The 25354-nt window shown below is 40.0% G+C and overlaps 2 protein-coding genes across 2 annotated transcripts; one reads left to right on the top strand and one right to left on the bottom strand.

The window, feature by feature from the left end:
- Positions 1-858: 858 nt before the first annotated feature.
- On the top strand, positions 859-7672 carry LOC306801777 (sulfotransferase 6B1-like; the record flags this gene model as incomplete). The annotated part of the gene is made up of 6 exons (XM_079305147.1): positions 859-1003; positions 1803-1987; positions 3038-3164; positions 5185-5279; positions 6290-6476; positions 7462-7672. 6 exons carry the CDS (start codon positions 859-861, stop codon positions 7578-7580), a joined length of 858 nt encoding a protein of 285 aa, XP_079161273.1. The 3' UTR covers positions 7581-7672.
- Positions 7673-12744: 5072 nt separating this feature from the next.
- Positions 12745-23788, bottom strand: CMAS (cytidine monophosphate N-acetylneuraminic acid synthetase). Its single transcript, XM_079303808.1, has 8 exons — positions 23547-23788; positions 21059-21201; positions 20682-20837; positions 17950-18083; positions 17001-17095; positions 16158-16329; positions 15186-15336; positions 12745-14416 (listed from the first exon to the last, which is right to left on the bottom strand). Exons 1-8 carry the CDS (start codon positions 23705-23707, stop codon positions 14142-14144), a joined length of 1287 nt encoding a protein of 428 aa, XP_079159934.1. The 5' UTR covers positions 23708-23788; the 3' UTR covers positions 12745-14141.
- Positions 23789-25354: the final 1566 nt, after the last annotated feature.

Here is a 25354-nt window from a genome sequence, read left to right as displayed (position 1 = left end):
AATTAATGGAGAACTGGCTCTTTCCTGCAAGTGGCTTTTAAAATCTGCATATTCTGTGGAAAGATTTAAAAATCTTTAACCACTTCTAGTCATGAAACACATGGGATTAAAAGCAATGTTAAATATCTATATAATAATGCATCTATTTAAATATCTACTTTCATTTTGAGATTTTTGTTGCTTGTATTCTTATGGAGACATATAACATCTTAAAAAATGTTTGTGCCTCTAAGTGTCTTTGTTTTTAAGATTTCTCAGGCTGAAATCAGAAAATCTTCAAAATACTGGTTCCTTAACATCACAAGATTCAAGCACTTTGAATCAATTTACACTTTTGAAATTTCAATCTCTTGTATAGTTGATAAAATAAAACAAACAAAAAAATTTCATTCACATAAAATAGTACATTGTTTTTATAATAATTAAAATTATTTTAAAATGCAGCTTTTTTCTTGGAAGGTAAGAATAATTTCCAACAAAGTACAACTTACAGAATAATATGTTAAGCATATTTTAAGGCACCATGAAATGTTCATTGTCATTATTTTTCACAATTATATTTTGGCCATTACGTCATTTGTTTATCTGGAGAGCCAATAAATGACAAATGGGATGCATCTTTCATGACTCAGCATTTCAGTTATTTATTAAATTAGCTCTAATATTTCTGTTGCCTTTATCAAGCACCTGAAAAAAAAAAATCAGTATCTGCTAGGACATTGTGGCAAAGTATATAAGCATGAGGTTTGTGCTCTCAGTCTCAATTTGTCACTTCGACCCACCTGACTAAGAAGTGACTTTTAAATCTTCCTCCTGTCCCTGTTATCTGATTTGCAGGAATCCAAGACTTAAGCAACCATGTCCAACTCTGGGGAGGCAGAGCTCCTACACACATTTAAGGGGATTCGCTTTACCACCAGGTCTTCTCCAGAACTTTTAAAATCCTTGGATACTTTTGATGCTAGAGAAGATGATGTCCTTTTGGTTTCCTATCCCAAATCTGGTAAGTTTTAGTTTTCAATGTTAATTGTTAATTTTGTGTTTCATGTTCTCTGCTTGGTAAATGTCTATGTGAAAGAAACAGGAAAAGATGTTTAAGTATGTGAATATATTATTCTGCCATTAAATGTTCCTATTACAAGAAATATGGGTCATTTCCCTACATTTTGATTCTGTAATTGGAAACAATCTCAGGTGTTTTCATGTTGGAAAGCATATATACATTCCTTACCTGTAAGTAAAATCTGTAATGAAAGATTTTCTTGAGGACTTTCTACACTCAATTATGAGCAAGTTAAAAACTGTATGAAGTTATTTGTGTGGCTCTTGGCTCTAGATTTATTAATTTCTTATCATCTCTCCACCCACCTCTCTTGCACAGAGGAGCACACCTCCAGGGAGAGCTCAATCAGTACTTTCAGAAATTTACAGACTCAAGTTATTGTAAGGAAAAAAAACCCCAAACAACAGGTTATTCTAAAATAAATTATAAAAACAATATAGCCACCTCTCAGCTGACAGCAGTTTGTCTAATGCCATGGTTCTGTTACCAAAATTACCACTTCTCTCAGAGTTGCATTGTAATTCAGATACAGCCCTAATTTTTTTTCAGTGTTTATATATTTGGTGACAATGGGATCATTTAGTCATGTAAAGTTTCTTAAATCTGGAGTATTAGAAATAAAATTGTTCATTAGCAAGGTGTTTCCATATGAAAAAATGTATGTTTCACAGTAATAAATTGTCATCCTTTTTTGTTTGTTTGTTGTTTGTTTTGCTTTTTTAAAATTACTGTTCTGTAGGCACTCACTGGCTTGCAGGAGTTATAACAAAGCTTTACAATACCCAAGTCACAATAACATCTCCCATTGAATTTGGAGACATTTCCCAACTGGAGGAGCTGAACAAACTCTCATCAAAGAGAATCATCCCAACACACTTAGACTACAACATGTTGCCTCCAAATTTTAAGAGTAAGAAATGCAAGGTAAGGCAAAAATTATATCAAAGCAGTAAAATATGTAGAAAGTTTACTAGGAATCTATCTTTTCCTGTTGATTCTTAGTAAGTTTTGAATGATTCACAGTTTTTAGAATTGCTTTGCTGTGAGTTTTGGAGACACAGTTGACCAGCAGTGGAAGGCACATGAGCAGAGATTTCAACTAGGGGCTGGGTTCTGCTCCTGCCCCACTGCTCCCATGGGGTGATTTCTACACCAGACACCACACAAAATAGAATATCAACATCTTTCAATCAGAAATCTCTCATTAATAATGGGGGTGTTCTCATTACCCCATTTCTTACTGTCTTAGGAAATCTTGGCTACTTACAGGCTGCTCTGGGATTAAAGGTACTCTGACCCTCCTGCTGCAGCTTTCTGAAAAGCCCATAAAAGTATTGGGCAAACAGAGGAGAAATGAAACATGGGAGTCAGATTCAGATCAGAGTTTTGAGTTCATAGAATCACAGGATCACCTGGACAGGAAGAGACTTTAAAGATCATCTTGATCCAACCCCCATGCCATGGGCGGGGACACCTACCAAACCAGTTCCTCCCATGCTAATGTAGGACATGTTTAAAAAATATCCTCTGGGTCTCAGATTTTATATTCAAAGTCAAAAATTTCAGATAACTCAGATCCAGACATTTGGGACAAAACTGATTTGAATGAAAGCCCAAAATTTACGTTATGCAGCTGTCCTTTGCATATTAGTTACTAAATGCATTCATACGTGAGATAGATGAGATAATACACTGACTCAAGGTTAAAGTTAACACAGACTCTTTCATAAAACATAAACATTACTTAGCTGGGGCAAACACGCCTCTGTCCACGTGGAATTGTGTACTAGTCACTATGGACTCCTAACTAAGGAGAGATTTCTGATTTAGTGGCATGGTTACTGAAGGAGGAATCCTAAAGGAAAGGGTTTTGACACTGCAAACTGCCTATGATGATGCTCTATTTATACACAGAACTCCTCTAAAATAAAGGGAGGATATTATCATTAATAACTACATTTTCTTCATATACAGATGATCTACATCAGCAGAAATCCAAAAGACACTGCAGTTTCCATGTTTCATTACTACAGAGATAACCCAAACCTTCCCACAGTAGACACCTGGCCTGCTTTCTTTGACCTGTTCTTAAAAGGCAATGGTAAGGATAAATATTTTCTCTTTGCAGTTCATGTTAGTTTATTATGCACAGAAAGACTTAAGAAATTTGAACTGGTGAAAACTGCTTATTAAACTCCTTATTCATATGGGGTTGCTGGGGATAAATCCTAATGCCAAGCTAAACAAGAGCAAATAATAGGATGCACTCTTCAGCCCTGCAAGGAGTCATTCTGAGAAGCAGAGGCATCATTCCAGCAAAGCCCTTTGCAGGTTTTTGCTGCTCTTTTCTGCCCTGGGCAAGCAGGGCTGTGGCTGGTGACAGAGCATGTGAGGGGATTGTCAGCAGGCTGCAGGGACAGCTGTGGCTGCAGGGACATCTGTGACTGCACATCTGGTGTCTTTTCCAGGCTGGGAGACAGCCCTGGGTAGCCCAAAAAAGGAGCCTGGACATGTTCCTAAAGCCCCTCTGCACACACTCTCCCTGATGTGCTGTCTGAGAAATGGAGTCCAAAGACCAAGGACAAGAGGGAGACGTTTTAGGAGCAATGGGATGGCAGCTGGCAACAGGACCTTGTTCACGTTGGCCACTCCCATTTAGTGTTTTATTACTCCTTTGAGGACACGTGTCACCACAGTGATGATAACTGCAATAATGATTGATCACCTTGAAAACTCCGAAAGAAAAGTGCCACTGCCGTCATCACGGGCTCACATCAGAGCTTCAGGAGTCAATTTGTTTATTGCCTGCTCCAGGCTTTGGCTCAGATCTGCTGTTCCGGGTCCAGAGCAGCCCTAAGGCACATGCTTCAGTGATTTGCAGGATCTTGACTTGTTTAGTAGCAACTCTGAATGTACAGTAGTGGAAAAAAGGAAAGGGGATTCCATTCCCAGCCAGCCTGGACGGGGCTCTGAGCAACCTGCTCTGGTGGAAAATGTCCCTGCCCATGGCAGGGGGGTTGGAACTAAATGATCTTTAAGGTCCCTTCCAACCTGAAGCATTCAATAATTAAATTTTAAAATCATCTCCTATTTCCCTGTAAATTACTATCCACCATCTATTTTCTGAGTGCTTATGTGTGGCATCATTAGATAACTATGCTGGTTACAAGAGAAATTTAGGTAGGGGGTGATGTGGAGGGAAGGGTGGTAGTTTATGCCATCTTTGTGCTCCTGATCCAAATCTTGCAGTACTCATGCAGAGTTAATATCAGTTCTAAACAAGGGTTAGGACACACAGGGACCATTGTAATGAATTCACTGGAGTCTCCAAGGCTCTCCTGAAGCCACCAGGATTGTACTACCACTGGCCACATCCCCAGAGCAGCTGGCTGGAGGAGTAGGGTTTAATTGCACCTTGTGGAGCACACATGCCTTGCACTTTGAAACTGCTTTATGTGCTGCAGGGCTACAGACTGAAGCATTCAGCTTAATTATAGCTATTAATTTTAATTTATACTTAATTACAACTCACAGTTTGTGACCAAAATGATGCCCATTAAAGATTAGAATTTTCAAGTGGTTCTGGTTATAAAGCAAAGTCACAGTTCTGGAGAATGCTGGCTGAGATTTCTCTGTCCAGGGCTCTTCTCATTGCCCTGCCAGAAGTTTTCATCTTACCCTTGAAATGGAGAGATCAGAATTTTGGTTTTTAAAAGGAAGCTGAAACTTATCTATGTTCCTATGGTTCAGCAAATGGGGCATTCAGACAAAACAAATCACCTTCAAATCCTTTTATCTGTGACACTGGCTGAATGAGGCTTTTTTGCAGATCTGGTTAGGCTGGTACATTTTATTTCATTATTGGCCTTTCCTTAGATCTGGAGACTGCTTCCACTGCAGAATCATATCTCAGAATAGTATCTGGTATGAAAACAAATTCCAACAAGAATGGAAACCTCTTTGGAAGTTACTTTTGTAAATTTTCATCACTTGACACAAAGAACTGCTTGTGTTTTAGAAGAATATGGATATGAATTATTCTCCTAAATGTGTGAGGAAGCATCACAGTTATTTCTGAATAAACTTTATCTGAATCTACTTTACATGGGTTTTCCTTTCAGTTGTCTGTGGATCCTGGTTTGATCATTTCCTAAGCTGGGAAGAACATGAAGATGAGAAAAACATCCTCTTTTTGTTCTATGAAGACATGAAGAAGGTAAATATGTTCTCTGCTCTTAGTGCAGAAGGCATTACTTGTAATTCAGCATCATTAAAACATCCAGGAGGAAGTTAGGGTGAAAAAGGAGAAAGATGGAAAATGTGAATGTATATCTTTGGCGTATTTTTCAATTGTACGAAATTTTGTATTAATTAAATCATTCTGAATACACAAATTATATAAATATTAAATCTTCTGAGAGTTGCATTTCTTAGATGCAAGAATGGGACTCAGACAATTTTCCTCAGGCTCAGGCAGAATTTTAAGTTAGTCTTTTTTTGTCCTATGGAAAAATCAACCAAGGACATCTTTTGAGGACCACACATTAATTAGCTACATCTGACATTTCAGGTGAAATTTTCAAAAAGTGATGTAAGACAACAGTACTACTCACATTTGAGACTTGTGTTCCCAATAAAAAAGAAAATTAGAGGCTGGAGGAGTAGGGAATAACTTCACTATTCTTGAAAGAGAAAAAGTAAAATATGAACATACCTTAGCTTTCAGAAAATTAATTTTTAGGTGACTAGAAAACACTTTCTATATCTCCATGAAAATAGGTTTGTTCATTTTTTGGGGAAAAAAATTTCAACTACTAGGAATATTAAACAAACCATTTTGGATGCCGAGTCATTTGTTAGATGTCTAGATATAACACATCCAATGAAATAAGCTACTTGGAGCTGGGCTTTGAGTATTCCTCTATTTCCAGGGAAGTAATTCTGAGAGACAGAAGAACATTTTATCTGAACTGGGAGGTAAAATTGACAATGTGACTGTGTGTGATATGGCACACTCTGTATTTATTAATTTCTGTGAGTATGACTAAGAGAGGAATCAGGTTTACTGTACCTGTCATCTGCACAATCCAATGACATGTTTAGCTTTGCTTGAAATCAAATAAATGTGTGACAAACATCAGGTAATAAAAGGGATCATTTTCATACCAGCTAAAAGTCTGATAACCAGCTCAGAAACATAAAAGCTGTATTTTTCTTATACCTCAGGATCTCCCAAAGGTTGTAAAGGAAATTAGTTTGTTCCTGAATTTAACCGTCAGTGACAATGATATCCAGGACATCTGCGAGAAGTCCTCGTTCGCAGAGATGAAGAATGACACGCAGAAGGAGAACAGCGATCCCAATCACACCGTGTGTGCTCTGACATCCAACAGGAGGCTGATTTTCCGAAAAGGTAAATTCCTTTGTGCCTGGCACGGCAGAAAGAGTGGGAATCCAGACAAAGACTGCAGGGCAGGTCTTTCCTGGAGTCTTTGGGTCAGCCCTGGGAAGTGATGGCAGGACTCTGATCTGAAGCCCTCTTAAAAATCACTTCCTAACTTCTCTGGCTGCAAATTCAGACATTCTAGAGAAGCACAGAGGAGTCTGAACTACAGCCTGACTAATATTGTTCTGTGGGAGCTGTTGAGCCAAAAGGAAGTGTTCACCCAGCATTACTCTTTATCTGTCTTTTTTTAATCTAAAAGTTGACTACCTCAGTGTTTTCCAACATGTCTCTCTGATATCACCTGCCAAGGTCACTTAGTTGACTAGAATATGAAAGAGCCAGACACATTCCTTCTGAATGAGACTGCTCTTATCACCCCTTATCTTACTGAAATGTTCCTGAGGAAGGAGTATGCTGACAACAACAATAACAACAACAACAACAGAATGGTCATAGGAAACTTCCAGACCTTGGAAAATTTTCCACAGTTCTTAGTCAGATGTGATTTTAAAATACCGTCAGGAGCTGTTTTCTTGCTCTGGCATTTCGGAAACCTCATAGGTTTTGGATAACAAGTAAATGAAACCCACTGTTTTTTTCATGGATTTTGATTATTTTGATTTAGTTAATTTTTGAACAATAATTGCCAGTTTAAAACTAAGAGTTGTTTCAATTAATAAACGAAGAAATGTTACCTTCCATTAATTCAACTAAGGCACGGCAAAATGTCCCTTGGAGCTGCAATTCCACCATGGAAAGATGCTGTTCTTCCTCCACTACTTGTGTTGCTGGTACCAGAACAATTCTGATCCTGACCACCACAGTGACTGTGGTTAAAAATATATTAATATCTGTGCCAACTGCAACATTAACAAAACCAGGCTGGTTTTTAAATCATTTTCTGCTCCACATATTTCTCACTTCACTCTTCTTTCTGTTCCTGCTTTCCTAGGTGCTGTTGGTGATTGGAAGAACTACTTCACTCCAAAGCAGAATATTAGGTTTCAGGAGATATTTGATGAGAAAATGAAACTCAGCAAGATGGCAGACAGTTTTGTCTATGAATTCTGAGTTCATGTGAAGAACAATATCCAGTTATCAGCAAACATGCACAGACCAGTTGGTGGGCAGTTCTGAATGGATGCTCCCATCAGTTTATAATGCTTCCAACAGGAAGGATTGTGAACATGGGGGTTTTGAGAACAGGAAGGTTCTGACACAGTGCCAGAGCTGAACTCAGCTCTCAGAGGGCAGGTGTACATGGTTTCACATAGTCAGGTGTCAAGCCCATTGCTTGACTAGCAAATCTATTTCATCTTTTATTTATTTTTTTTGCTCCAAGGGGATAGGAACAGAATTTGTAAACCTGAGTTAAGAATTTTATTAAAGGTAATATGAAGAGAAAAACAAGAAACAAACTTGTAAGAAACTGAATATGTAAGAGTTCTAAAAACACATCATAAGAAAATGACCAAAAATGTGACGACCCTAGACTTGCTCCGTGATACACCATGATTTGCAAGTGTCTATCTTATTGGACATGGTTATTGGTAATTAAGTTTAAAACTGCAACATTTGAAGATCTGAAGTCTGTTTACAAAAAGGTTTCCTTTTCTTTTTTCTTTTTTTTTTTTTTTTTAACAGTATGTAGTTTTTTGATGTAACTTTTTTCTCAGTCAGAGATTCTCTGTGTTTTTAATGCAACTGATACAAATCAAATAAATTTCAGCACCACATGTTGGGCAACTGCAAATGTATTTCCTTTCCATTTGATTTTCTTCCCTCAAAATGACCGTTTCCAGTATTTTGATGAGAACTATTTCACTTCCCACTCCTTGAACAACAGAACCAAACCACAACTCAGAGACAGCTTAATCCAAACAGCACTTATTTATTTACTCTGTCCCTGATAAAACAGATTTTCCAAGAATCAGCTGTCTGTGTCCACATCCCAGGGACTATTCTACCCAACCACACAGTTCCAAGGCAGAACAGAGTTTCTGTGTGTAAGGAAAGCTCCTCCTCTGGGTGTGTTGTTTCTGAGGTTCAGCCTTGTTTGATCAATGCTAATCTCCCTGCAGCCACACACTTCACACTTGCCAGGCAGCCCTTTCATTTCATACCTGCTGTGTGCAAGATGGCATCAACACCTACTGATTTTGCACCTGCACAAAGACACAGAAGTTATGGTGCTGGGGAGAGTGGGAGAAAAGCCTGTGTGCAGTCCTTTGCTATTTACCAATTCAACACTGCCTGAGGGAGAGGATGCCCTGCTCTATGCAAATAACCATTCAATGTATTACTTTGCTTTTCTGACATTAAAATCCCTCACTCTTCCCCCAAAATGCCACCGTTGCCCTCCTTTCAGGTGTCATTCTTCCACTATTAATAAGTGGCAAGAAATCAGCTAATGAAAATAATTGAGCATTTTACTTAGAGATTTAGCTTTTTCTGGCCTTTTGAATATGGGAAAAAAGACAGAGGGTCCTTGGGGAAATGAGATTTGCAAGGGAGTTTAGCTGCTCTAAGACTGCTGTGAGCAGCATTGTATGCACACACAGAAAGGATTGTTTACATCGATATAATACTCACAACGTGGAACTGTGTGTCAAGGGACAAGATGAGGACTTACCTTGTGGATCAAGGAAAGCTTGGTAAACTTGGTAAATCTACCCATCAGCCAGGGAGGTAACACTGTGCTTCTCCTTAGCTCCTTCAGGGGGAAGAGGAATTAATCAGTTTACGGCATGGCCTACTGGATAAATTATGGATTTACCTAGATTAACAAACCCGAAACAGTCATCAGGACAGGTGAATGAAGCAGAGCTAGGCCATGTGTCTCTGTGCTGTCCAAGCTGACAGCAGCCCAGGTTTGAGTTTCCCTGCTCTCAGCAAGGGCAGCAGGATGGAGGCACTGAAAGGCACAGGCCCAGTTTGCTCTCCACACTGCCGGCAACTTCACCTCAAATCCCCCAAAAGCTCTTGGCTTCCATCACAAATCAATGTGTGTTTTCTTTGAACAAAGTGCTCCAAGTGTTGATACACCGATGTGGCAAGTCAGGAGCAGGGTCTGTTTGCAAGTTATCGGAACTACTGCCCATAAAATCTGTTTAGACTCCAGGCAAAGATAAGTGTAGCTTTAAGAGGCAGCATTTAGAGAATGGAATTGATCCAAAGGTAGATCATGATAAATATACTCAGGAAAACTTAAAGTTCGTGAAGTGAAAGGAATGGGAGTGTTTTATATTTGTCTAAATTGGGTAAAGGGCCGTGAGGGGAGCGAGGAGGGGCTGAGGCCGCCTGGGTCTGTTCAGCCAGAGGAGACTGAGGGAGGAGCAGGGACAGGCCCCGGTCTCTGCTCTGTGTGACCAGGAGCTGAGGGAACGGCCCTAAATTGTGTCAGGGAGGGTCAGGGTGGGTATCAGGAAAGGTTCTTCCCTCAGAGGGTGTTGGGTGCTGAACAGGCTCCCCAGGGAATGTCATGGCCTCAAGGCTGCCAGAGCTCCAGGAGCTCAGGAACAGGGTGGGAATGCTGGAATGCGTGTGCAGGAGCTGGACTCCTCATCCTGAGGGGTCCCTTCTGACTCACCTTATTCTGGAATTCTGAGGTACTGCATCCCATTTTCAAGCTCTTTAGACCAAGCTTTACCTAATGAATAGAACCAGTTCTGCTGGGCCTCCCTGCTCAGAAGGATCAGGGCACGGTGACCGACCCTCTCCCAACCTGAGTCTGATCTGCTGCGGACAAAGTGGAACCAGGAAAAGAAGGTGGGACAGTAAAAACAAAATCCTACGTGGACAGTGCTAGCCATAAACAAGTGTGCAACTATACCCTACATCCCTGGAGAGACTATCTCCATTTTAATACAAGGGTAGCCAGATACATTTCAGTTTAGGCCAGAAACTTGTCTGCAATGCATGTGAGCAATCAGGAAAAATGTGGAATTTTCCAGAATGTTCTCACAACCTCTGAGTACCTTTTGGCCAAGAACTTTCACAGTAATTTCCTGTATCTCTGACTACAGATAATAATGATCACTGATTCATCCAACATACCTGTACTCTTACATAATTCTGTGTGAACTTTTGTCCTATATTCTTCTTTTTTTTTTTTAATGATTAGATTACTCCTACTGATAATAGTAATGCTATATCCTGCTACTCACTGTATCTGAGCTACACATTGACGTGGAATGAACCACTAACACACATTGTGAAACAAAAATAAAATGCAGTTGGGTATTTCCAAAACAAGAAATAGGAGCAAGAATCCAAAGTTCAGAACCAGAACTGTGTCAAGTGTCACTCACGAAACATGTGGCCAAAGTCCATTTTAAGTGTTCTGAGATTCATTAAATGTCTACAACCCACATTCAACTTTGGAAATCCACACGCTGCAAATGTGCTGAGGCCACAGGAAAACTGGAAAGTACCATTAAATACAACATGGTAAATTTATATTCCTCAGGCACCTGATTTTGGTCACTGCTCACTTCTTCAGTGGCCTTTTAATGGCTTTCTGTCCTTAATTTTACAGATATTTTAACACAACTCCCTTCAGTCAAAAGGGAGAATCCTTCTTCCAAAGTGAAGAATTCTGATTTGGCTATTGCTGCCACTGAACCTGATTCTTTTCATCCATCATCCATTTTATCCTCCCACAAACCTTTGGAATGCTACAACCTTTTCAATACAAAATAAACAAAACATGCAGTATTCAAGATACATACAAACCACTGAATTATACAGTGGATTAATTATTTTAAGCCTATTTCCTATTTATTATTTTTCTAGAAATTCCTGCTTTTTCAACTGCCAGCACACACTTAAAACCACTAGATACTTTTCTGAATTATAACTGCTCCATAAAAATTGGTATTTTAATACATGTGACATTAGGACTGTTTTTCAGTTAAGCTCAGCTTATTTTACATGTATCTCCTCAGTTTAACCAGCCTCTTTTTTTGCCAACCTGAATAATTTGGTATCATTACCTTCACACTGCTCATTGCTCATTCTCTTTCATGTCTCCCCCAAAAATTTTTCAGACAAGTGTATTACAAGTAAGTTTTTCTAACCCATTTGTACATCAGGTTCACACATAATGGTGTTTTTCTTCTGTACAGCATAACTGCTTTTGTAATGGTAACAATTAGGATGATTGGTTCTGCTGGGTGAAACTCATTTAGACTGATTTCTGGAAAAAGTAAATATTGTTTTAAGACCACACTAACAAGGGAAAAAAAAAATTAAAACCCTCCCCCACACGGGTTCTAGAAAAACTATTTACCTAAAATGTGTGCTCAAGATTTTAAAGTCTTAAAAACTTGAAATCAGCAAGTATTAAAACATATCTCTGATTTCAAAAGGCTGAGATATATGTGATTCCTATTGATTTGAAAACTACTTAAGAACTTGATGCATCACCATACAGGAACTGGAGGGGAAGATAATCTGAATAGGAGAAAGAGCAGATAAAAATTAATGAATCGAATCAGAGGTAGGTGAAGGTGTGCATATTATTAATTTGTCCACTTTTACCATCATAAATTATTTGTGTGGAACATGAACTTGGGAATGTAAGATTTGCAGTACAGAAACTCACCACAAGCCAGCCCTTAACCATTCTCTACTTAAAAGACTAGAGAAAATCGTTTATTTAAGATTTGAGGTAATCAGCTATTTTTAATAACAGCTTATTACAAATATTTACATAATTTCCTTTTTTTCCCATTTCACATAATCATAATGTTCTGTGAACATTACCTAAGATTACCTATCACATTACCTAAGATCTTTGGAATACTGTAGGTTAATTAAAGCAAAGAAACAATTGCTCACATGGCCAAAAGATGATCTCAAAATCAGGCCAGAAAACCAAAACTGACCATTGAAATCTACTCTGAATGAGTAATACCCCTCTAATCACAGGCAGCTGTGGTGTCACATGTACTGGAACAGGCCTTGGAAAAATATTCTACACATTTGAACCTTCCCTGGGACTTGGGATTTTACCTCTAAGGTGAGTTATCCTCACTGTCTCTGCCTCTCAAACCCCTAAATCCTTCATATGATTGAGGCTCTTGTATAAAATCAAGAGGAGTAATTAAAGCTTCCCTCTTCTTACTCTATAAATAGGCTTTCCACTACAGTGTGGGCAGTACAAATCTGAACCTTTCAGGCAGCAGATCCTGTATATCAAGTATCTTTTTTTGGTAAACAGTCTCTAGGGCTCTTTTATCCCTCATATTCTTCCCAATGTAAGATTATAGCATATTCTTCTAAAAAAGAATTCATCAAAGTGAAAACATTGATGTCCAAAATCTGGCTCTCCTCTTGTCAAAGTCCATGGGATTTATCCAGCACAGAGCCCTAAAAGGTGACTCAAAGGTGGCACTTAAATTTAGGTGACCTAGAGATGATAAGGACAGTAAATGGTTTATCTGTTAACTGTAGATAGGCAGTAAAAAATTTCAGTTCAACGTTTTGCTTCGTGAAAGGAAGTGAACACAAAGTTTAACAGAAGTGAATATATCAGGTGATATACTAGGAGTATAACTATTTATATAAGACAATATTTAGCACACAAAATAAAATGACAAGCCATTATCATTCACTTCACTTGTAATTGCCTTTGTACCATGGTACTTTTATTTTTAGCATAACCCAAACAGGAACTTGACTCTGATATATACTATTGCATTTGTAATGTACAATACAAATCTTATTTTCAATAAATACAAGCATGTAAACCAGTTTTAACATGCTAAAAGTAGTCTGTATATATATTTTATATAAACTCACATCAGCTATGGTTTGGTGGTGTTTTTTTTTTTAAACAGCAGCTACTTTTCCATACAATGAACTTAAAGACCCTTACTTGCCTTTAGCTCATCTGAGGTTGCAATAAAGTCTTCATAGAAAGAAACCAAGTTTCTGCAAAGATCTCAAAGACAATGGGAAATTTAATTCCAAATTTGGCAAAATATTAATTTAGGCACTTCAGTAAAACCCATAATAAACAGATTCCAAGAGTTGCAATTCCAAATGTGATTTAATTATTTAGGAGCTTAAAACTGAACACATCAAAGTGCTTTTTAAAATGAATATTAACTTGTTTTACAGTAACTGTGTTGCATTTTAAAAATAGAGGAGGAAATTTTATTGATAGTGTTTTACATCTGACCTCTCCAGCATATGTTAAAACTTCCTTGCTGAGGACAAAGCCTGTAAAATTCCATCACACAACCAAACCACCATGCATTTGACAAAAGAAATGTAAACCATATGAGCAAAAATGACAGTTTTGGTTTCAAGCCTGAATTCCAAATCTTCGAGTCATGCAAAATCATTGATCCCTAAAAAAATTCAGATTATGAAATAAAGATGCATCATTCTTGTAGGAGAGGTGTGATGATTAAGAGGAGATTTACAGGGCACTCTCTTTTGTAGTATTTCTCCCAGTTCACTTAAATGGCTTCTAAAATCATCATGGATATGATCAGCATATAATCATGACCTGGAATTAGAGGGAGACACATTTTAACTCTACTGTGCTGTAAAATTTGGAAGGTAAGCATTCCTTTGGGATATGGATGTACTGAGGAAGAAAAGCAGGATTGACCAACAGCGCTACTCTTTTTCCATCAGTTCTTTATTTCCTTTTCTGCTGTTCCCATTTCTCCCCATTTCCTTCTCTGCTGAGCTGATTTCTTCCAGTTGCTTCCTTGCAGAGTTCACTTTCTCTAGGAGCAGGAATATGTGTTCTGCAAACTCCCGCACAGCTCCACAGCCACCTCTGCTCTTACAGATGTAAGCAGCAGCCTTCTGAGCAGCAGCACAGGCATCAGCAGGCACAGCACTCATGCCTGCCTGCTTCAGGCACTCCACATCAGTCTCCTCATTTCCTAGGGAGGAAGATCAAATATCTTTGATCAAGGCCAAATATCACAGAAAGGAAATAATCAGAATTTTTCTCAGTGTTTTTCTGTGTATGCGTTGATCTGATTTTTGAAATGTGTTGTTTTTTGGTTTTTTTTGTCACAATGTTCATCTCAGCAGCTCAACAAGCACTTTGCACATGCAAGTCAGTTGTTGGAAAATTTTGGTTATCCATGTAAATGCTGATCACACTTCAAAACTGCCAGGCAAGAGAACAGTACTTATAAGAGCAGTAAAATTATGTAAGCAGCTGAAAAAGCATTGGCAGGACTCCACACTTAACCTGCCACTGAAATACAGTTTAGCACAGAACCACATGGCTTTCAGTTCTAATTCAGTCCATTTCTGATTATCATTTCAGAACATAATCATACAATATTCCTCTGAAATGAACTAAAATCAATTCAATATTGTCAGCTCTAAGTGTGTTTTTATTAACATTTTGATATCAAAATGTTTCCTAAAAGCAAAAGCTTTCCTATATCCCACTGGAAAAACAGTGAAGACTTCCCTTACCAAATTACACAGATTCATCAATGTCTGTTACATTTAGACTGTACCCTAACAGGCCTTAAAATACCTGCTTTTGGTGATTGTGTGCTGCAATGTGCACAGCAATCCCATTAAATTCAGGGTATTTACAAAGAGAAAAGTGGTTTGAAGCTCAGCAGAAGTACAAAGATTCTATTTGTCTATACTATTTAAATGAAATAAACCAAAAGAAAAGGAACTCACCTAAGTAAGCCACCTCCTTCCAGCTCAAACCCATGTCTTCCTGCCAGTCCTTCAGAACTTGTAGTTTATTTGTCACACTGACTTTTGCTACACATCTCAGCTGCATGGCTGACAGTGTTTTTGAACAATCTCTGTCAGAGATGAGTCGAACCTATTGAAATAAAATTGGAGTAAGTTCTACATCCAAAGAAATATGACATATAATTTGATTTGCTATTACCAAAAAAAAAAAAAACAGTTTTGCTTGTAGAAGCTCTCTCAGGTACCAGAAAAGCACTGAATGATTGATTTTCAAAACTCAGAGCAGAAGTAATTAGCATCCAAAACCACACAGTCTTGAGGTTCCTTTAGGAAAGAGAAATACCTTTTTGCAGCCCTCTCTGATGTTAAAAAATAATTTGCATTTGTTTTTTTAAATGCAACATGTACTAAATAAAATACTAAATATGTATGGTGGCATGGTAACTATCTAGTGAAGTAATATCTAATTAAGTCACAGTGTAGAATGAGAGAATTCCCAAGGAAGATTTCTGAAATATTTGTTAAAGTAGAACATGAAGTGTTTTCCTTGGCCCCTCTACTTAATAACTTTCTTTATTAGCAGCATTTCAGAGCATCAAACCAACTCTACACAGACTGAAGCAGCACAACACATTTATCTCTGGAAGTTCATTCCAAATTCAAAGTTTCAGGAATTATGCACAATGTAAACTAAAACCAGAAAATAATTGCAGCAGGGTTTTCAGAAATCTCAGATGCAAATCCTTCAGGTTTTCTGTCAAAGATGTAGACAAGCTTATCTTCCCTAATTGCTTGGCAAACAATTGCTTGGCAAACAAATAACAAATGCTTGGCACTGATTTTAAGTACAGAATGAAAAGAAATGGAGCACAAGGCAGGATCTAATCAGCAATATATACTAGAAATAAATGAAAAGCAGCACAAAGATACACTCTTCAGAACAGCACTTACCTGGATTCCTCTTTCTTTTAACAGATCAATGCCAACAATATCTCTGTAATCATAGGAGACCATTTCCTTGTGATCTTCTGTCACATAAATGCGACCATTGGTCAGGCATCCATCAATACTGCAAACCAAGAGCTTCACCTCTTTTAGTGGCTCTTTGCCAAAATATCCAAAGCTAGACAAAGAAATTACCTTTTTAGGATGGATGTTTTTACACACTCCAAAACCCCAAATATTTCCCATACAACTGTAACCATCAGACAGAAGAATCAGCTTTGAAATTCTTTCCTAATGTTTTTTCTTATCACCATCACTCTCCAACTATATTGTCCCTCTTCAAAGAAACTAACAGAACCATCCAAAAGATGGCTTATTTATATCATCTATTTAAAAATATGATGAAAAAGGCACAGAAAATGTACTCCTTTCCCACCATTTCTTTACAGCAACCGCAAAGAAAAGGCAGCTGGTGAGGTGGGATCAGCTCATGCTCTCTACACAAACACTCCCATTCCTGGGCATTAATTATAGTCTGGAGCATGGAAATCTGGGGAACCTCAGCTGGGAAAGCCAGAGATTATGCTAACACATTGCTGTGGTATAGTGGGGCTTATATTCTTCACCAAGCTGAACTTTAAAAAGAAAAACCAAACTAGCAAAACTCCACCATGTAACAAAGGTAATTCAGTTGATTTCAACAGAGATAGGAAAAAATGCTGGGCAGAAATAAAGCTGCCCAATTATCTTTGATCTCCTTTGCTTACATTCCATACATTATAAATCCACATGACCACACTTTGAAACAAGCAGCATCAAAGGAAATACTGGAATAAGAAGTGCTTTTACCTCAACACTCTCTGCTCTGCAATAGGCCAGTCAATGTCTATGTCAATATCCACACTGTGCTCTGCACGCATTTCATAGTAGGCCATTTTACCACCCTAAAGGAAATAAAACACACTCAAATTTTCTGCTTGGGTCAACACAAACACAAAACTCTGCAATTTAGCAACATGCAATGAAAGCCAAGTGCCTGGTTACACAGTGGCCACCATGGCTAATATAAAAGTGAACCAATAAATATGTTTTTGCCAGTGACACCAGAACCATTTCAAGGAACCCTCTACAGGGTTAATAACTATTTCCATTTCACAACTAGAGAAAGTGTGCAAGATGTTATCCATTATAGCAATTGCATCACACTAATTTCACTAGATCTTTTCATCAGCAAAATAGTAATACCTACAGCATTTGCTTAGGAAGACTATGATTATTATTTGCTTACTGTTACTTAATTTCTAATGGAAAAATATCCACCACACCTCAGTGCTGTTCTGCATCACTGCATTGGGATGCAAACATCAGGTAAGGGAAAAAGACTGTTAAAGTTACAGTACAAAATTGGCATAAAATAAACTGGCTGAAAATTTACAAATTATGACAAGGCTCTGGTACTGCATGAAGCTCAGTTTCACACCTTTAGTGGCACTAAAATGAATTCTTAGATACACTGGTGAACTCGTGTAAACTCAACTCAGTATTGTACTGGTTTAGGGTTAAAGCTATATAATACATTTATTTGCATTAATTTATTTGCTGTGGAGGATGCTGTTATGGGAACTGCTCTAGCTATAACTAGCCCTGCTAAGTTACAAACAATTAGCAAACTGAACTAAGAGTGCTCTTATTTCACACTGACTGCATCAGAAATCAAAACAGAGCATTCAATTCAGAACCCTCTACAGCAAGAGTAGATGTATTACTCTGCAGAGCATGAAAAACCAGAAGCACTAACCTGCAAGTAGCCTTTCTCAATCAGATGTCTCTTGGCAAAATAAAATGAGCCATTTTCATAGAGCTCCCCAGGCCAGTCTTGCCTCCGGTAGCGCTTTGCTGGATTCAGGTTTTGGGGTTCTGTCATCTTGTTGTCTGTTAACAAAGAAAAACAAAGACAAAATAAGCTTTACAGAATTCCAGCTCAGAGTCACTTAACTTCCTAAACTTTCTGTTGAAAAATTAAGGGTATAATTCAGTCACCAACTTCTCTCATTATTGCCTTTGTTGCTTAACTTTATAAAGAATCACAGACTGATTTGGTTTGAAAGGGATGTTAAAGATCATCCAGTTGCAACCTCCTGCCATGTGCAAGGGCACCTTTCACTATCCAGGTTGCTCAGAGCCCCATCCAGCCTGGCCTTGGACACTTCTAGGGATGCAGAATCCACAACTTCTCTGGGCAATCACTAAATTGCTTCTCGGAACTGTGAATAAACTGAAGAAGTGCTCTGTATGCCTAGCAGTGAAAAAGGAAAATTTTCATTACCATTTTAGGAAAAAAACCCCAAACCAAACAAACAAAAACAACAACAAAAACCTAAGATGTTATTTGCTTCAAAACTGGCTCCTACAAGGAGCAGGAGGGACATTCTTCCAGACTGTCCTTGCCAATGTGAAAGAAATACTATTCCTGTAAGCCAAGTCCTAGTGACAAGGGAATGCCTGAATGCACTCTGATACCTGAAAGGACCAGCCTAAAAGCTGGAAGGTGAAAAAAACCCATACATGAATAATATTTGCCTGTGAAAACAGCTTGACACTTCCCCAAAATACATCCTATTTAGGGATATGCATTAACTCTTCACAAATGGTTTAATCAGTGGCCACAAATAAACACACAGCTGTCTGTACAAACACCATCCCAAAGGATCCCAATATTCTCACCAATGACAGCTGTACATGCAGCAGAAACCAAATAGAGGACTTCTGTCCTTAAGCCCCTTCAATCCAGATGCACAAAGCAGCTAAAATTCACCAGGTCTCATGATGCAGTAACCACAAGGAAGTTAGAGGACATTCTCAAACATCCAAAGCATCCTGAGACTTTAATAGATACACACACCTTGTGTTTCATAACTTAATAAAGCTTTGTGCTCACTGAAGTAAACATTTCCAGTCAGAGAGAGACACCTTTCTCTTTCAGTCTATCAATATTAAACCTAAATGCAGAAGGAGAAACAGAGCTACACAAAAAACCCCCCATGAAATTCTTTTAGCCTAATCAGTACTCTAAAGCAGTATGGAAAAATAAAAAGAAGAAAAACCATTGTATGATGCTGCTGGGGATCACAGTCACCTGAAACTCACACACCTGAAAGGCCATCTGCATTTATCCTTAAGCTGCCATGTTGGCACAATGTGTTTCCAGTCCTCAGTCCTTACAGCTGAATGATTCCTTATCTCTCACCACATTAAAATTGGTAGGATGTTATTTTATGCTGAAGAATTACTGGCTTTTTTAGGTAGGCCTTGAGGCTTTCTTATCAATCTGCCTATGGAACACAACCACTTCAGGAAGCCACATGGCACATCCACATGAGTTTTATTGTTTCACATTTGTCCCTTCCAGCATCTCAGGATGTGCATGTGGCTTCCTAAACTGCAATCCACAGAATCCTGAAATTTCCACTCATGCTTTTGGTTCCCCTTTTATACTGCACAAACAAACAGTGTCACTTATTTCTCCTCTTATAAGGAATAATGACAAATGTCCAAGTGTTTACTCCAAAGGTTTAACTTTTATTCTAATTTATCTCTCAGATCAAGCCTCATTTATTACACATGCTCTTTTATAGCATGATGCTTTCTAAACTACAAAAAAAAATCATCTGAAGCAATTTATAGCTCAACAGAATGATTGTAATGACTGAGTAACTTTCATTCAAAAAAAACCAACCAAACAAACAAAAACCAACCAACCAAACTAAAACCAACCAACCAAACAAAACCAACCCAAAACTCCAGTGTGAGAGTACCTGAAATAACCACTTTTAAAAATGAGAGAAAAAAATTCCTGCTTTAACCACAGAAACAAAGCCAACATACATAACGTGTGGAATAGCTCTTTGTACCAAGACAAAAAGTGATTTATAGCTAAACCAAGGTACAATCTTGATTTGTAAAATTTCAGTCTTTAGTCATCCTGGCCACTGTAGCTGAGAGGCATATTTTCTCTGGGAAAAACCAGTCATGTTTTTCTGGATGAGCTAACCAACATGAGTTCAGCCCTCATGACTCAAAGGCATTTTGCAACGTGACATAAGTTAGCAGCCAAATTATCAGGATGAAACAAAGCCTAAGTCTCCAGGCCATCCTCACCAAGATTTTATCTCACATTATTGGTCATTTGTGAGCTACTGCAGAGCAAGAAGAAACAGTTTTCTAGTTAGGACCTCAGTGTCATGTCTGAATACACATGAACACCCACTAGGAAGAAGTTAACATGTAAGACTTTTTTGGAACTGTATCTTCAGCCTAGAATAATATAATTCTAATTTCTACAAAACAGTTACAGAAAGGGTGTGTAATGCTCAGTAATATCAAGACATCCGTGCTTGGAAGGAATTTCTAAGCCACCACAAATTGCTTCAGACATCACTTCCTAAAATAAGGTGTGAAAAGCAAGAATTTGGTACAAAATAAAAAAATTAAAAATAAGTATAACTGCAACCAGAAATATCTCAATATTACCTCCTTTCTTTACCTCACTCCATCTGAATTGATGCCGCCTCACAACAGAGAAGACAGAATCAAACCCCTCCTTCTGGATCAGATCTGCCACTTTTATAAGGTCACTGGGGTGTAAACAGGGAGATGTTGCTTGAATATTTCCTACAATATCAACCTCTAAAGGAAAACAAAGAGACATTTATGAAACAATTTATGTCTTTAGTAGCACAACTGCAAAGTGTGGTATGAGTAGGTACCACACACCAAATTAAAAAAAATAAAAGAGAATCTTTCTAGCTTTTATTTACTCAGTGCTTTACTTATTTTTCTAAATAATAAGTGCATCATCCCTCTGGGGCTACAGTATAAAAGCTCAGCATATTTCATCCCAGATTTACCACGATGGTGATTGAGAAACTCTGTGATGGCTTCTAGAGAAGTTGAGGAGTCTTGAGAGACTTCAGGGCTTCTGCGATGGACCTTAGCACCAAACTGCTTTGCAACCTTCTCAATCTCATCATGGTCTGTGGAAACCCATATGCTGTTGGCAGACAGTGACAGAAATTAATATGAAGAATAAATCCCACCATTGTTGACTTGCCTGTTGTAATTTAACCTGAAAAAAACCCCTCCAGTTTGTTTAGGTCTGTACTACACCTTGCAATAAGGAACTAGTTATTGTATTTGTGCTAATAAAACTATCCCAGTCAGTCCAACGAGCAGCTTTTAACAATGGGCATAAAACATGCACATTCACCAGAGTGAAAAATCTGAATCTCACATTTCATGCAGGAAGCTCAAGCAACATAAAATTTAGAAGTGCTACCAGAAAAATCCAGTGTCAGAATTTGTTAGGCATGTTAACAGATCAATGAATTGTGAATGTGTTGGGTGTGGCATTCAGAATAATCTAAAAGTTTAGTTTACAACAAGTAAAACTGCCACAAAGTTAAAAGATGAGTTTATGCTGCAAGCGTGTTAAAATATGTTAATTTGGCTTCATACAATCCCAGAAAAGGAGCTGTTCAAATTCCACATTTTGGCACAGAAAACTTCTGGTACTGGTAAAGCAAGATTGTGATCGTTCAGAGAAAATAAACATTTACAAAAGGAAGGGCTAATTCTGAGTATCACACAATGACAAACACTGAGCAACTGTGAAGCCACCGCTGTCATCAGTGTGACAAAAAAGCATGAGAGGTGTAAAAACAAAAGTTTTGAAAAGCCACCCTTCCTCTCTCAGGTGTGCTGGCATTCTGAATGCACTGTCCACAGTAAATGGTGCTGCAGTTACATTTATTCCCCCAAAGACATTGTGAGATCATCAGAATAAAAATATGTGTGACAGCGACAGCAATGTCAAGTCACACCCACGAGAACAAACACACACAAGGTGTTTTCCAGCTCTGGGATGGTGAACTTAAATACACACTCCCCATTGAACTACCAGAGTTTTGTTGTGCAACAGGTACACAGCTATTCCACAGTGACCAGGCAAACCTGGTGCACGTCCACCTACTGCACCTGCTGTGCCTCAAAGTCAGGCTGCACAACCCTGCCTGGCTTCCTGTTGGGAAAATTCAGATACCAGACTGAAGCCACAGCAGGTCATTGAGCAATATAGATTCAAAATCATTAAGAAATTATCAGTAACCTTGGTCAGAAGTGTTCTTGCCTGTTTCTTTATTCAAAATAAAGCAGAGTGCTGCATCCGCTACTTTTCAGATACAGCAAGGAAGGTTTTCCAGGCTAGATAATGTCAGAGCAGCTATGAGATACAGAGTGCTCTGGATCTAGCTGGGTACATGTCACTTGGCCACAAACTTCTTTTCTGTGTCATATAGGTACACAAGATTACCTCCTTCACCCTGACATTAGAGTGAGTGCTTCTGATGTGCTGTGTCCAGCTGAGGGCTTCCTGATACCCAAAAGGAAAATGTGAGCAAGCTCAACAGGAGCCAGCTTGATGACTGGGCCTGGGATGTGCCACACATATGCCAAGAGATGCTGAGAGACATCTCAGCAAGGAGGTGATCTCACTGCTGGGCAGGTAGAATATAAGGAAGATATTTCTGTGTGAGTGCTGGGAAATAACAGAAGTCTCCATCCTTGGAGATCCCAAGCTTGGTGCACGCTGTCCAGAGTACCCAGATGACCACGAACCAAAGTCATCCCGTGCTTCAGCAGTTCACAGGAGATATCTCCAGCCCGGCAGTCCCATTTAATGCACATGTCTTAGTAAACCCATCAATATTTACTGGCAAACATCAGCAGCTAGTGGCCACCCAACCACGCATCAGAACAACTTTAATTTCAAATTACTGTGTTATAAGACTTTATTCTTTCATTCCTCTGCTGCTGACCCTCAGCAGGAAGGGATAGCTGAGTTCTTGACAGGGTGCTTGCCTTGCCTGGTGCCACAGTACCTGCACCCTCTTAAATGAGGATCAATCCTGCCACTGACAGTGTCACAGCCCGGGTCAGGTGGAAGGGACCACAGCGGGTCACCTGGTCCCACTTCCCTGTGCCAGCAGGGTCACCGGGAGCAGGTTGCACAGGATTCCATCCAGGCAGCTTTTGAGTATCCCCACCGAGGGAGACTCCACACCCTCTCAGGGCAGTCTGTTCCAGTAAAGAAATTCTTCCTTACGTCCAGGTGGAACTTCCTGGGCATTACTTCCTGACATTTCTCCTGTTCCACTGCTGGGCCCCACGGAGCAGAGCCTGAGCCCTCCCTGCAGACACTGACAGCCACCCCTAAGACACTCTTGACGAAGTGGCGGCTTCCCCCAACCCTTCCTTACGCCAGGGTTCCCCGACACCTCCACCCCGAACCAGAACCAGAACCCGCCAGGGGAAGGGAAGGCGGAGGCCGCGCATGCGCACCTGTGGAAGACGCCGGCGTCGATAGCGGCGCGCAGCACCCAGCCGATGAGCGGCACCCCCGCCAGCAGCTTGATGTTCTTCAGCGGGATGCCCTTGCTGCCGCCCCGCGCCAGCACCAGCGCGGCCAGGTGGGGCTGCAGCCGCCCCTCGCCGGCATCCATGGCCGTGTCTCTGTCCCTGTCACTGTCCCGGTCCACTCCTCTCCCGCCGCGCCCTGCCACGCGCGCGGACCGCCCCCTCGGGGCATGCCGGGAAATGTAGTCCTGCGGCCTCGCGCATGCGTGTGGGGAGAGCGGCGGGGAGACACCGAGGGGACAGCGAGGGACGCGCCGGTTGAGGGACTCGAATGGGGATTCGGGGATCATCCGCCCTTTAGGGAGGAGAGGGTGCTCTTTGGCACAAAGTGCTCCACAGAGCCAGGTCTGCGTGCCTGCTTTCACGGCAGGATGGATGGATGGATGCATGGATGGCGGGATGGATGCAGGGATGGATGGACCTGTGCGGTGTCTATCTTTAGGCTAGAGAACATTGAGAAGGAATCTCATTAATGCATGTAGATATCTCAAAGGGTGCCGAGAGGATGGTGCCTGAGAGGAATGTTACATTTGTCTTTACAAACAAACTGTAGATCTGTTGGTAGGTAAAGTTAGCACCTATAGATAAAAGAAACAATGGGAGGGATTACACTGATTGATGAATGGAAAAAGAGATTTGCCTTTACAAACAAACTGTAGGTTTGCTGGTAAATAAAATTGGGTAACAGAAGATGAAAGAAGCAACAGGGAGGGGGAAAACTGAATTCTACAAGAATTAAAAATTAAAAGGGAGGGTTATACATTAGAGGGGAATGTCAGGTGTCAGGCGTTCCGGGAAGTCTGTGCCTCTCGAGTACCTCAGCCAATGGGGAAAGAGAGAGGGAAAAGCGGCCGGGAAAATAGGATAAAAAGGGAGGCTGCGTCCTCCAAAAATTTGAGAGATCCCAGGGGAATGCCCCATGGCCTCTCCCTTTATTCGAATAAAGCAAAAAGGACTCCTCTGTCTCCTTTTTGGACATAAACCTCTGGTGTTTGTGGGTTAATTTCCCTTACAGTGCCAGACTCTTTCCAGTGACAGGACGAGGAGCACTGGCCGCAGACTAAACACAAGAAGCTCAGCATGAGGAGCAATTTTGCAGACTGAGGGTGGCAGAGCCCTGGAGCAGCTGCCCGGGGGGGCCTGGAGTCTCCCTCTCCGGGGACATTCCAACCCACCTGGACACGTTAGTGTCACCTGCTCCAGGTGACCCTGCCTGGTTGGACTGGGTGATCTCCAGAGGTCACCATGACCATTCCGTGGCTCCGCATTTCCCCCTCCCTTCCCTTCCTTTCCTTTCCCTGTTGAGCAGCCCCGGCAGAGGGCAGAGCAGCCACACGGAGCCTCCTGGTGGGAAGAGAAGCTGGGACGCGCTCCTTGCTTCTTTTTCCCACTTCCTAAAAACGTGTTAAAGCATAAAAACACACGGTTGCTATTCCAACTGTCTCATAGAAACCGAATGGGCAAAATAAAGTAATCTATTGCTGACATAAGGCTGCACGGGAATTTGGGGTTTAATGTAGTTTAGAAAGTGGGAAATAGAGGCTGTTGAAGTCACAAAGTCACTCCTTGAGACTCAGGATCTGAGTCCTGTGTCAGTCCATGGTGAAAATGTACCACATGTGGGTCACTGATGTCCTCTGGTTATTCAAGATGTGTTGTGGAACAGAAGAACCTTATCCATCACTGCCAAACTAAACATTCCCACTTAATAATAATTAATTCCTACGGGGGGG

The sequence above is a fragment of the Erithacus rubecula genome, assembly GCF_903797595.1.
Source record: "Erithacus rubecula genome assembly, chromosome: 4".
Taxonomy (NCBI): domain Eukaryota; kingdom Metazoa; phylum Chordata; class Aves; order Passeriformes; family Muscicapidae; genus Erithacus; species Erithacus rubecula.
This window is presented reverse-complemented; position numbering and strand designations above follow the sequence as displayed.

What these genes read in the sequence shown, in the direction of transcription:
- CMAS (XM_079303808.1), bottom strand. Translation starts at nt 23,707, where the DNA reads ATGGATGCCGGCGAGGGGCGGCTGCAGCCCCACCTGGCCGCGCTGGTG. An exon ending in GTTTCTCAATCACCATCGTG is followed by an intron (nt 20,838 to 21,058) that starts GTAAATCTGGGA and finishes GTTTTCCTTTAG; the next exon opens with AGGTTGATATTGTAGGAAAT. An exon ending in GCAGAGCAGAGAGTGTTGAG is followed by an intron (nt 16,330 to 17,000) that starts GTAAAAGCACTT and finishes TTCTTTGTCTAG; the next exon opens with CTTTGGATATTTTGGCAAAG.